This window comes from Mus pahari, chromosome 3 (genome assembly GCF_900095145.1).
Source record: "Mus pahari chromosome 3, PAHARI_EIJ_v1.1, whole genome shotgun sequence".
NCBI classification, from domain to species: domain Eukaryota; kingdom Metazoa; phylum Chordata; class Mammalia; order Rodentia; family Muridae; genus Mus; species Mus pahari.
Genome location: NC_034592.1, coordinates 12,838,639 through 12,849,267, shown reverse-complemented (window position 1 = coordinate 12,849,267; position 10,629 = coordinate 12,838,639). Strand labels below are relative to the sequence as shown.

The following is a 10,629-nucleotide window of genomic DNA, read 5'->3' as shown; positions in this document are numbered from 1 at the left end:
TTGGTTTAGACTTTGGTTTTTTGAGACAGAATCTTTCTATGCAGCCCTGGCTATCTTCAAAATCACTCTGTAGACCAGGCTGGCCTTGAACTCACAGAAATCTGTCCGCCTCTGCCTCCCGAGTGCTGGGATTAAAGCCTGAGCCACCACCACCCCGCTTGGTAGTGAGTCCCAAGCCAGCCAGGACGACACAGCGGGGCCTCACTCAAAACAAAAATAAACAAAAAAATACACATGAAAATGAAAACTTTTAAAAGACTTTTATTTTTAATTTTATGTATGTGTGGCAGGTTGTACATGTGGGTGCAGTGCCCACAAAGGCCAGAAGAGGCTGTAGGATCCCCTTGAGCTGGTGTTACAGGCAGTCGTGAGCCACACAATATGGGTGCTGGGGATAGAATTGAGTTCTCAGCAATACACTGACTACTAAGCCATCTCTAGCCCACAAAATAAAGAAAGCCTTTCTAAAATAAAAGAAGAAAATGGGAGCAGAGTGAGACTGAAGTCCGTGTTGGTCTCCCCAGGGTGAAGTGGTGGTGAGACTCAGCCTCCAGTGAAGACCAGGATCCTGCAGGGCAGGTGGACCAAAGAGAAAGCCATGAGCAGGGCCCAGAGGAAGGGTTGGAAGATGCAAAGGCCGCAACCACGCTCAGGCTCTGCAGCCAGCCAGCCGCTGAACGTCCAGGGGCTGGAGGACTCTCAAGCCAAAGGGCTAAGCAGGAGGCTGGCTGTCAAGGCAGGATCGTGTGTGCACAGGAATCTGTGGGCAAGGACAGAGGGGCTGAGAGGCCTGGCTGCCACCCTGTCCTGGCCCCCATCGCCCTGGGTTCTAAAGAGGGTAAAGGTATGTAGCTTCTATTCTGAGTGTCAGATAGAGTCTATATGCTCTAGGAACCATCACTGTTTGCTTGGGGCCCTGCACACCCAATGCTGGCAGGAAGCCTACAGGTTCAGCAGGGAATGAAGACATTTGGGCACCTTCACAGCTGATGTTGCAGACACATGGCCACATACACGCACACCACGCGCGCGCACACATGCACATGCACACACCCCTCCTGGATGGGCCAGCTGTCTCGTGGGACAGAAGGAGAGCCAGAGGATGAAAGCCTGAGGCCATGTGGTACCGTCTTTCGGAAGGATGGTGGCCTGTTTGGTGAGCTGCAGAATATGGCATGTGTCCAGGAATTCTCGCAGACTCAGGAAGCTAGAGATGTTCTGTCTGCCTGCAGTTGGGGACAGAATTGGTGCAGCAGGGGTCCCCGGATGACACTTGGAGGGCTGCATCCTGATCTTCCGTGCTCCCTCTCACTGTCATTCTGTCCCTACAGTCTACTGTAGCTTGCTAAACACTCCTCTGCTCTGCTCCTTCCACAGATTCCCCCCCTGTAGCCCAGGCTTGTGCCCTCCTTCCCACCATGTCACCTCCATCTACCCTCCCCAGTACTTTCCCTAACACTCCCTTGTCCATCGGATCCAGTCACCCAATCCTAACGCTCCATTTCCCAGAGCTCAGAACTCACACCCCCACATCCCTACCTCCTCTCGGACAGCACCCCAACACTCACATATAGGCTGTCTCATACTGCAGCTCCTGCATCTAGACCCCTCCTGGTGAGGGTCTCCAGTCGACTTACACCACTGCCACCACCTCCAGCCCTACTCACAGCAAGCCCCACTTCTACAGCCCCTCTCAGACCACCCTTCACCAACCAGCCCCCACTCCGGGTTAGCCAGCCTTACCTGCCAGCCTTGTCAACCCTTCACCCTCCCCACCTCTACATCTCTGATCCCCAAGCACTCCACCATCATGGCTCTGACACCCAAAGAGGACTCTACACACGGTACTCACTGAAAAGCAGCAGGCTCTTGTAGTTGCTGCCTGCACGCCCCAGGCGGAGGTATACCAGTGCGTACGTGTAGTCCGTGGACAGCACATGGAGGCCCTTTACTCCCTTGACTGCAAGAGAAGCTCCAGTGGTCCCTGAGGCCTGCCCATCCGTGCCCACCCACAGCACAGAGCCCTCACTGACCCCACTTCCCAGGCCAGGCCATTCAAAGGAATCAGCCAACTCTAGAACCTCAGCCAGCCTGCTCCCCCAGCCTCAGACAGCCTGCTCCCCCAGCCTCAGCCAGCCTGCTCCCCCAGCCTCAGCCAGCCTGCTCCCCCAGCCTCAGACAGCCTGCTCCCCCAGCCTCAGACAGCCTGCTCCCCCAGCCTCAGACAGCCTGCTCCCCCAGCCTGGATGTCTGGTCTGCCTGCTTATTTCCGTGGCCCAGACTCCCACTCACGGGTATTCCTGAACACAGGTCTCTTCCTGTCCTTCTTCAGAGTCACCTCCCTAGACTGGCATCCCCGAGGCCTAGGGGACAGATACTGTGAGCTGTAGCCAGAGGGCTCTTCTTAACCACTGGCTGTCACCTTCCACAGCCAACTTCTCCCGGTCTACTTGCCCTCTGTCCCTAGATCCCAGGGATGGGGGGTGGAGAGGCGAGGTGGCCAGTTTGGAGGAGAATCTTCTCATTTGGGCAGAGGCCTGCCCAGAGCTGAGAGATTCACTCCCAACTCCCTCTCCCTTCCACTCACTATTTCTCCCCAAATCACTCCTTGGACTTTAGGGGACAAAGAAGTGGTGGAAGCATCTAACACAGCATCCCCTCTCAGAACTCCAGTTTCCACTTCTCTAGCTAAGCCTGCAAAGGTGTACCAGGACCACGCCCACATCACACCCGCTCACCTGCTGAAGGCGATGACCACCCTGAGCTGGCCTGGTTTGTGTACCTTGACCAGAGATGCCCCCAGCTTCCTCTTGCTTCTAGCCGGTAGGAACCCCTGGGTGTCTGTGGCGATGGCGATAATGTACCAGAAGCCTGAAAACTGTCGAGGCATGGGGGAAGGACCGTGTGAGCTGCTACACCATGATGCCTGTCCAGGCTCCCAGACGGAGAGCCAGTAAGTGATTCCCAAGACCCGGACCACATCTGTATCTACAGGGGTGTTCTACCCTGCCCCTGACTAGACTGAAGAGGAGCCGGTGCTTGGCTGGTCAGGTACCCCAGAGGCTGAAGCCTAGGCTGGGCCCACCCTACCCACCTCAGAGGCTCCTTCCCTCTTGGCCTCCCTGTCACACAAGTGCTCAGTCCTTCCATTTGCCCCTGAGCCGCTAGCCACCAGCTCGTTCCTGTGGCAAATCCCTTGCTCCTAATAACTCTGTGACTGTGTGTGCTGTTCACACTGAGGCTAGCCACTATGCCCACAGTCCTGCTTCAGGACACATCTAGTGCTTGGCTCTCCACTTTGCTGCTCCTCCTACAGCCTGGCTCCTTTGTAGAGGTGTCTGTGAAGGTTCAGGGCTGGGGCCGTGGTAGGAGAGACAGGCAACCAATGCAGCCGCAGCCGGCCTCAACAGCTGCCATGCTCTGCCCTCCTGCTGGGGACATTTCCTCAGACCGTCTCACAGGTAGAGTTGGTCCTTACAGTCTTTAACCCTAGCACCTAATAAAGGTACCAAGGGGTGTGTGTGGCTTACCTTGCTCCAGTTGAGGGTCTCGGCCTCCTTAGGGAGAAACTCCTGCGTCCAGGACACCAGAGCCAGGGCTGGGGCTATGGCCAGGGCTGTCTCTAACTTCATCCTGAGCTCGGGCAGCTCAGTTTAAACCTCACTGTATCTGCCCTGTTGTAGGGTGGGTGGGTCCTCAGGCTCAGGCTGCTTCGATGGGTAGGGAGGAGGTGTGGCTTCAGCCTGTGCCCCTCCTTCTGAGAACTTCAGCCCGGCCATTGTTGACTGCAGCAGACATTGGCTGCCCGGGAGGCCCCTGAAGACGGACACCTCGATGTTCTCAGAAGCCATATGGAGGCTGCTCCTCGTATCCCTCAGTGCTGAAGGGCTAGAAGTACACACACCTGCACACTACTGCAGTCTGGAAGGCCTCACCTATGCCTGGTGCCTTACGACTCTCACAACCCAGGCGAAGGGCAGAAGCCTAGAGTGTCTGAGATGAGCTCCTTGGGCATGTGTGCACACAGAACAGCGGGGAGGGAAGCAGTAGCAGCTAGGCGGAAACCTTGGGGCTCCCTTCCCAAGGCTTTATACAGAGTCTGAGGGGATGCTGATGCTCTTCCGGGGCAGGGAAGAGATGGGGAGGTGCGCTCATGTGTGCACAAGCTTTTACCCCCTTACCCCACCCTACCCACATGTTGCTTTCTAGTAGATGACATCATTCCACCATTTTCAGACCTGATATCCCATTTGGAATGAGGACGCACAGACTCAAGCCTTTGAGACTTCCATGCTACCACCATCACCCCCATGCCCACTCCCAGCAAGCAGCCAAAGCCGTGGGCAGGAGGAGAAGTGCTAGAGCCCTGGCTGTGTCTCCCTGCTGGGAAGCTCATGGATACCGACCTCCCCACTAGACCAACTGTGCATTCTGTGTCTTCCCGCTAGGCAGCCTGTGGATGCTAACCCACTAGGCTGTTGCTGGATGCCATCTGTGCTCTCCTACTGTGCGGCACTCAGTTGCCTTCCTGCTCAGAAGGCATAGATGGTTGGAGTCTCAAAGTCCAGTGGCTGCCTCAATAATGTCCTGACCTATTCAACACAGCTCTTGCCTAGCCAGGCCCCTCAGCCTCTGCCATTCCAGGGGCTATATTTTTATTTTGCCCCCAGTGAAAAACCACCAGCCCTGTCTTCAGGCTCAAGAACTCTAGCAAAGGAATTCTTCAAATTCTTTTGTCTCTGGCTGGCGATGTCCTCTTCCACAGCGCAGGGACCACCCCAGCCCCAGAGAAGACACATTGTGGCAGGTTTACTTGTGAAATCACTTTATTTTGAACACAAGCAAGAGCCTAGGAGAGCGGCTAACCAGCACCAGCTACTGAGCAAAGCCAGTGCCTGCCCACCTCCACCAGGATGCCAGGATGCTGTGATGCTATATGCAGGGTGTGGCACTCACTGAAAACCGGGGCAGGTGTCGGGATTGAGCTCATGATAGCCATCTTCCCCACCTCCCGTCACCTTTCCAGTGGCAGAGCCATGGGCTACACAGGCTTTGAAGATGGTCCGCCCAGAGCCCCAGCCCTCTCCTGCTCCCCGGGGAGCCGAGAGTGATGCACAGGAAGGTGGCCTACCTGGAGGATCTTGTGTGCACAAGTGACTGTAGAAGAAGCAAGCCAGTTGTGAGAATGGGGCTCTAGAAGCTCCCAAGAGCCTACCCACAAGCCTTTTTTGAGGAAACTGTCCAGACAGGCCTGACTGTGACAAGGCACAAATCAAGGGAAGCAGGAGAAATGCCACCACCACCCCGGTCAGCCCTTATGTGCCCCAGAGCTTCCTGTGCTCCCCCGAGGCCCATACTAGCAACACTCACGGTCCTTCTGCAGCTGAGCCTGCTGTTGAGACAGGAAGCCCAGACCTCGGCTCCATTTGGTGAACAGCTGCATGGCTTCATGGCTGGCCATCTCTGTCCGACCTGGGCACAAAGGAGCAGCCTCTGAGAGGCGACCAGAGTGTGCCTGTGACCCCTGCCCCTTTCTTTACCCCAATCCCTAGCCAACCTCAGGGTGAGCAATCTTGCCAGACCCCACTTACTGTACAACTCCACTGTGTTGAAGACCTCATCCCCAAATTCCAGCTGTGTGAAGACAATAGCGTAGTCTTTGAAGTTAGTGCCCAGTACCCGATAATCCAATATACCCAGAGCTAGAAAGCAAATGAAAGATCTAGGGGTAGCAAGAGAAGCAGGACCATCATGCCAACAAGGTGTAAAACTTGGGTTGGCCATTAAGATGGGAACAAATAAGACCTTATCCAACCTCAGCAGAGGTCTCAAGCTCTGTCCCCAGGTCCCTGACCCCTACATTGTGCCAGCAAGTTATTGGTTTCTAGTTGACAGATGGAATGTTTGTCCCCTCTCAGTCTGGAGTGACTAAAGACCAAGTAGGTCACCCTCCCCCAGTCCTATCCTATTGGAGGAAGAACACTACTAACCAGGTACCCTTCCTTCTGAACCCACAAAGGAGCTCAGGAATCGAGGCTAGGACCCCACCCCCCACCCCCACCCCAGGCATCTGGGCACACAGGGATGGAGAATTCAGGTTTTAATTCAGGTTCAGGGGCCTCTTTCCCACTGAGGATTGACCCCAAGGTCCTGACTGCTGGATCCTTTAGCTGCCCACAGAGCTGTGCCAAGGGCTCTGGAGCAGAGTAGCCTCCTTTCCACCAGGCCTGGCCCCATCAGCTGCAGCGTGAGAATCCACAGAGGGGCTGGCCTTGCTAGCAAACTGATGGTCGGGACCCAGGACTGTCAGACTCACAGGGATTCTCAAACACCCATCGGGACTCTTGTTTCAGCAGTTCCACGGTGCTCTGGTGACACCCACCTGGCCTAGGAAGGATGTGAGAAGGGCCTCTCAGAGTCACACCTGGCCCAGCAGTGGGGAAGGCCTCACCTCTTTCATGGTGCCTAGGTGCCCACCCTCAGATCAGAGAAGCACTAACCACTCCCTTTATTTCCCAAGGGACCCACACTGTCAGGTGCTGAGGACTCGAGAGACATCAGCCTGCAGCTCAGGTGAGGAGCCACTATCCAGAGTCCCCCATGGCGTCAGACTCTGAGGTGAGAAACCACAGGAGAAGTCCAAGGTCTGCTGGGCAAAACAAGTGGCTTCAAAGACGGCTGGGGGCAAGACACCTACAGTGGGAGATGCTGAGGAAGTTCTGGAGGAAGAGCCAGCAGCACATGCTGCCACAGCAGACACAGAGGGAGGCGCAGCCGAAACCCCAGCAACAGCCAGGTATGCAAAGAGATCAAGGGACAGAGTAGAAAACTTAAAACAAAGAAAATTTACCCAAACGTGCGGTGTGAGGCTGCACAGCAGCCTGAGTGTACCTCACATTTCTAGCCCAGGCCAAATTCTAGAAATATCAGAAAAAGAAAGGAGGCCCTCCCTGTGTCGTGGCGCACAGAACCCTCAAAAGCAGAGGCTGGCATGCATCCAGTGCAAAAATGAAAAACATTTAGTAAAAGCAAAAGGTTCCCCTCGGGCCTGGAGTTAGAGCTTAGCAGTTAAGAGCACTCACTGGCTGGTCTTGCAGAGGTCACAGTTTCAGTTCCCAGTACTGACACGGTGGCTTACAACCATCTGTAACTTCAATACCATGGGATCTGATGACCTTTCCTGACCCCTTTGGGCACCCAGCATGCACATGGTAAAGACATGCAGGCAGGCAAAATGTTCACACACATAAAGTATTTTGAAAAAGACCCCCAACATCAAAAAAATCAAAGTGGGAAATATATTTGTAACTAATTTTTATCACAGACTAATTAATTGCTTAAATTCCCCTTTCCCAAAAACAAGTAAGAAACATTGTAGAGAAACAAATATGCAGAATATTTAAAGGGAGCTCACTAGGAAGGAAGCATAGAAGGCCTACACATGTTCAAGTCCTTTGTATCCGGGATAGGCATGTGTGCTGGGTAGTGAGCCATCTACACCTACACTGCTAGCTAGCATGGGGAGGCAGAGGCATGGGCCCACCAATTACAGCAGGACAGGCTCTGTAGGGAGATTTCTCAGGGGTCTCCAGTCCTTGGATGGGAGACAGGAAGCATAGAGGAGGTTTCGTTGGCTGGGGAAGGGATGAAGATCCAGCGGGACTGGATGTTACAGTAGAGATCTGGAATGTCCCCATAGCCTTGTGTAAACTTGATACTTCTGCCAGTACTGGAGGCAACAAGTAGAGCCTGGTGGGAGGAAGTCTGGTCACTGGAGATGTGTCCTTAAAGGAGAAACTGAGATGTCTCTCTTCTTCCCTTCTTCCTCCTCTTTCTTCTCTTCTTCTCTCTTTCCTTCCTAGTGAGCCGCCTCTTCCACATGTACTAAGCTACCATAGTCTCAAGGCAACAGGGTCAGTGGTAACCAAGGCCTGGAACCTTTGAACTCATGGGCCTATGTAAACCTTCCATCCTTAGACATTGTTTATCTTGGGTATTTTGCCATGGTGATGAAAGGCTGCCTCCTGGAGACAAACTTTCCTTTTGGGGAGATGGTGGTGCAGGAGGCAAGAGTGGTCGCTATGACACAGGGTGGCGAAGTACTCTACAAAGTAGGAGTCACAAAACAAATGCCCTGGCTGGCCAAAACTGGCTCACCAAAACAAGGTGGAAGAAACAAACTCAGATGCCTGCCTTTACGGACTCCAGTTATTAACTTCCCAATACATTTCAAAGAACAACAAACAAAGAACTAACAGAATAGAGGACTCTCCTGAGACCCATCCCACCCTGCACAGGCCCACCCTGCCCAGATGCCTATGAGTGTTTTGCTCTGCTGGCCTCACAGGAACCCACACACCCACCTGTTGTTGAGCAGCTTGGCCAGATATGTGGTCTGGTGCTTAGAAAAGCTACACCTTAACTGAGATCTCTCTACTCCTGCTTCTCCATGTCCTCTCAGACCCATAGGTGAAAGAGGCCTTGCCATCCCCTTCTTGGGCAGATTTAGGGGACCACTCAGGAGGAGAGAAAGACCTTCTCTGAGCCCCATGCTGCCTCAGTGTCTCAGGTCCTCACTGAGCAGTCAGCCTGCCAGACCAATTGAGTCACATTTAAGAGACATTGATCCTAGCCTGGCAGTGGCAGCAAATGCCTGAAATCCCAGCACTGGGAAGGCAGAGGGAAGTAGGCAGAGGGAAGGATACCTCTGAGTCCAAGGTCAGTCAGATCATCAGTAGAGACAATTTGTTCTACAGAACAAATTCCAGGACAGCCAAGGCTATGCAGAGAAACTGTCTCAAAGAGAAAGAGACAGACAGACAGACAGACAGACAGACAGACAGACAGACAGACAGACAGACAGACAGACAGACAGACAGAGTTGAAGAAACAGAGATAGGCACAGAGAGAGATACCACTTCCCCACCACCCCTACCAGGTCCTCCAGGACTTGCTGTGTGTTACTCCACTAGACAAGGACAGCTTGACCCCACAGGCCGCTGGCATAAGCCTTGATGACTTCCTTCCTGAAGAGATGGATTCTACGACCAACCAGGTGGCCCTGAGGACCAAATGCATGAACCAACTTCCACAGGCTCCAGAAAACTCACAGAGGGGCTGCACGCAGACCAAGGCCAGCCGAGCCATCAAGAACAAAGGAGAATAGAGGCCAGGGACACAGATTCAAGAGGCTGGCAAAAGGTGAGTGAGCCAGAGTCCAGTAAGGAGAGGAAGTGCAACAGAAGCAAAGAGCATACCACTCTAGGGAGCTCAGGGGAAAGAAGAGAGTGGCCTAGGAGTCCAGAAGGACAGGAAATCTGCTCTGGAGAGCACATTTCTGGAGAGCAGCCTTCCCAGCCATGCTGCCTGCAACCAGGGCATAGAGATCAAAGCAAGAAGAGCAGCAATCAGAAGGACCACCTTCATTCTCCCAGAGGTACGGGCACACTGCAGGATGGACCAACCAGGAAACAGCTTATATCTCTGAGTGCCCTGGGGAACATGGGGTGCCTGTCATGCATCCAGGAGCACCCAAGTAGACGACCCCTGCAGCCCCTCCCTCCGGGGATGGTGCCCCTGCTGAGGAACCTTAGCACAGGGGTTACCGACTCACCCATGCCGAAAGGACTGAACTCTCAGTTTGTTATCTGGAGCAAGAGTCACCATGACGCCTTCCACATTCTTCACGTCCTTCTCCACCGTGAAGTCCTTCGCACGGGAGGCCACAGCCAGGACATACCAGGGCCCGAGGAGCTAGAGGAAGCATCAGCCAAGACGCCTGGCTGTCTCCCCTCAAAGCTCCCCCTGTCGCACAACTCCAACTCCCTCCGTCCACACTTTTACACACTGACTCCTGGGGACCCAAAAGCATTGTGGCCTCAAAGGTAGGGCCCGGCTCCTAGGACCTGATGCCCGGAAAGGCCATTACCTGCTTAGGGTCCAGCCTTCCCAGCCACACTGCCTGCAACCAGGGCATAGAGATCAAAGCAAGAAGAGCAGCAATCAGAAGGACCACCTTCATTCTCCCAGAGGTATGGGCACACTGCAGGATGGCTCCAACCAGGAAACAGCTTATATCTCTGAGTGCCCTGGTGTGGGTGGTCACTCGCCGCCTTGACAGCATCCCAATCTTTCTCAAAGCCAAATTACTCAGGGTGGAGGAGGGCACTGTTAAACTGTGGTGGCCTTGGTGCCCAGCTCAACCAATGGCAGAGACGAGAGAGGCCCAGGAGCCTGTTCGAATCAATAGTACAGTGCCAATTTCGTGTCTGTCCACACCTTCCTTCCCTAGAAAGTTTAGGAGTAGCTTGCCACCTTCTCCCCGGCTGAGTCTGTTCTTCACCAGCAGGCCAAGTAGGCCAGAGTGCTGTCCTTGACCAAGCAGGTCAAGTCCAAGTTCTGGCTGGTCAAGCTCAAGTTGTCTGTTCAGAAACTGCTGTCTCAGACATCTTTTGTCCCAGTCATTAAATACATGAAAAACTGCCACTAAGCCTCCATCATCGCCCACACTGCCTCTCACAACCTCGTGCTTTGCTGGCCTGTGTCCTTCCACTGGCTCCAGCAGCCAGCCCTGCAGTCAGGCTATTCTGTTCATTCTGTCCCCATGTCCGGTTATGTCCATTCTCCATG

General features: G+C 54.0%; 2 protein-coding genes across 2 annotated transcripts; both read right to left on the bottom strand.

Annotated features, from left to right (window-relative positions):
- Positions 1-249: 249 nt before the first annotated feature.
- Positions 250-3,686, bottom strand: Lcn10 (lipocalin 10). Its single transcript, XM_021194939.1, has 6 exons — positions 3,531-3,686; positions 2,739-2,878; positions 2,293-2,363; positions 1,853-1,960; positions 1,128-1,226; positions 250-760 (listed from the first exon to the last, which is right to left on the bottom strand). The coding sequence occupies exons 1-6, from the start codon at positions 3,630-3,632 to the stop codon at positions 732-734; spliced, it is 549 nt and encodes a 182-aa protein (XP_021050598.1). The 5' UTR covers positions 3,633-3,686; the 3' UTR covers positions 250-731.
- A 1,122-nt stretch (positions 3,687-4,808) lies between these two features.
- Lcn6 (lipocalin 6) lies at positions 4,809-10,045 on the bottom strand. Its single transcript, XM_021195006.1, has 7 exons — positions 9,929-10,045; positions 9,614-9,753; positions 6,317-6,387; positions 5,592-5,702; positions 5,371-5,472; positions 5,132-5,157; positions 4,809-4,955 (listed from the first exon to the last, which is right to left on the bottom strand). The coding sequence occupies exons 1-7, from the start codon at positions 10,019-10,021 to the stop codon at positions 4,953-4,955; spliced, it is 546 nt and encodes a 181-aa protein (XP_021050665.1). The 5' UTR covers positions 10,022-10,045; the 3' UTR covers positions 4,809-4,952.
- Between the last annotated feature and the right edge of the window lie 584 nt (positions 10,046-10,629).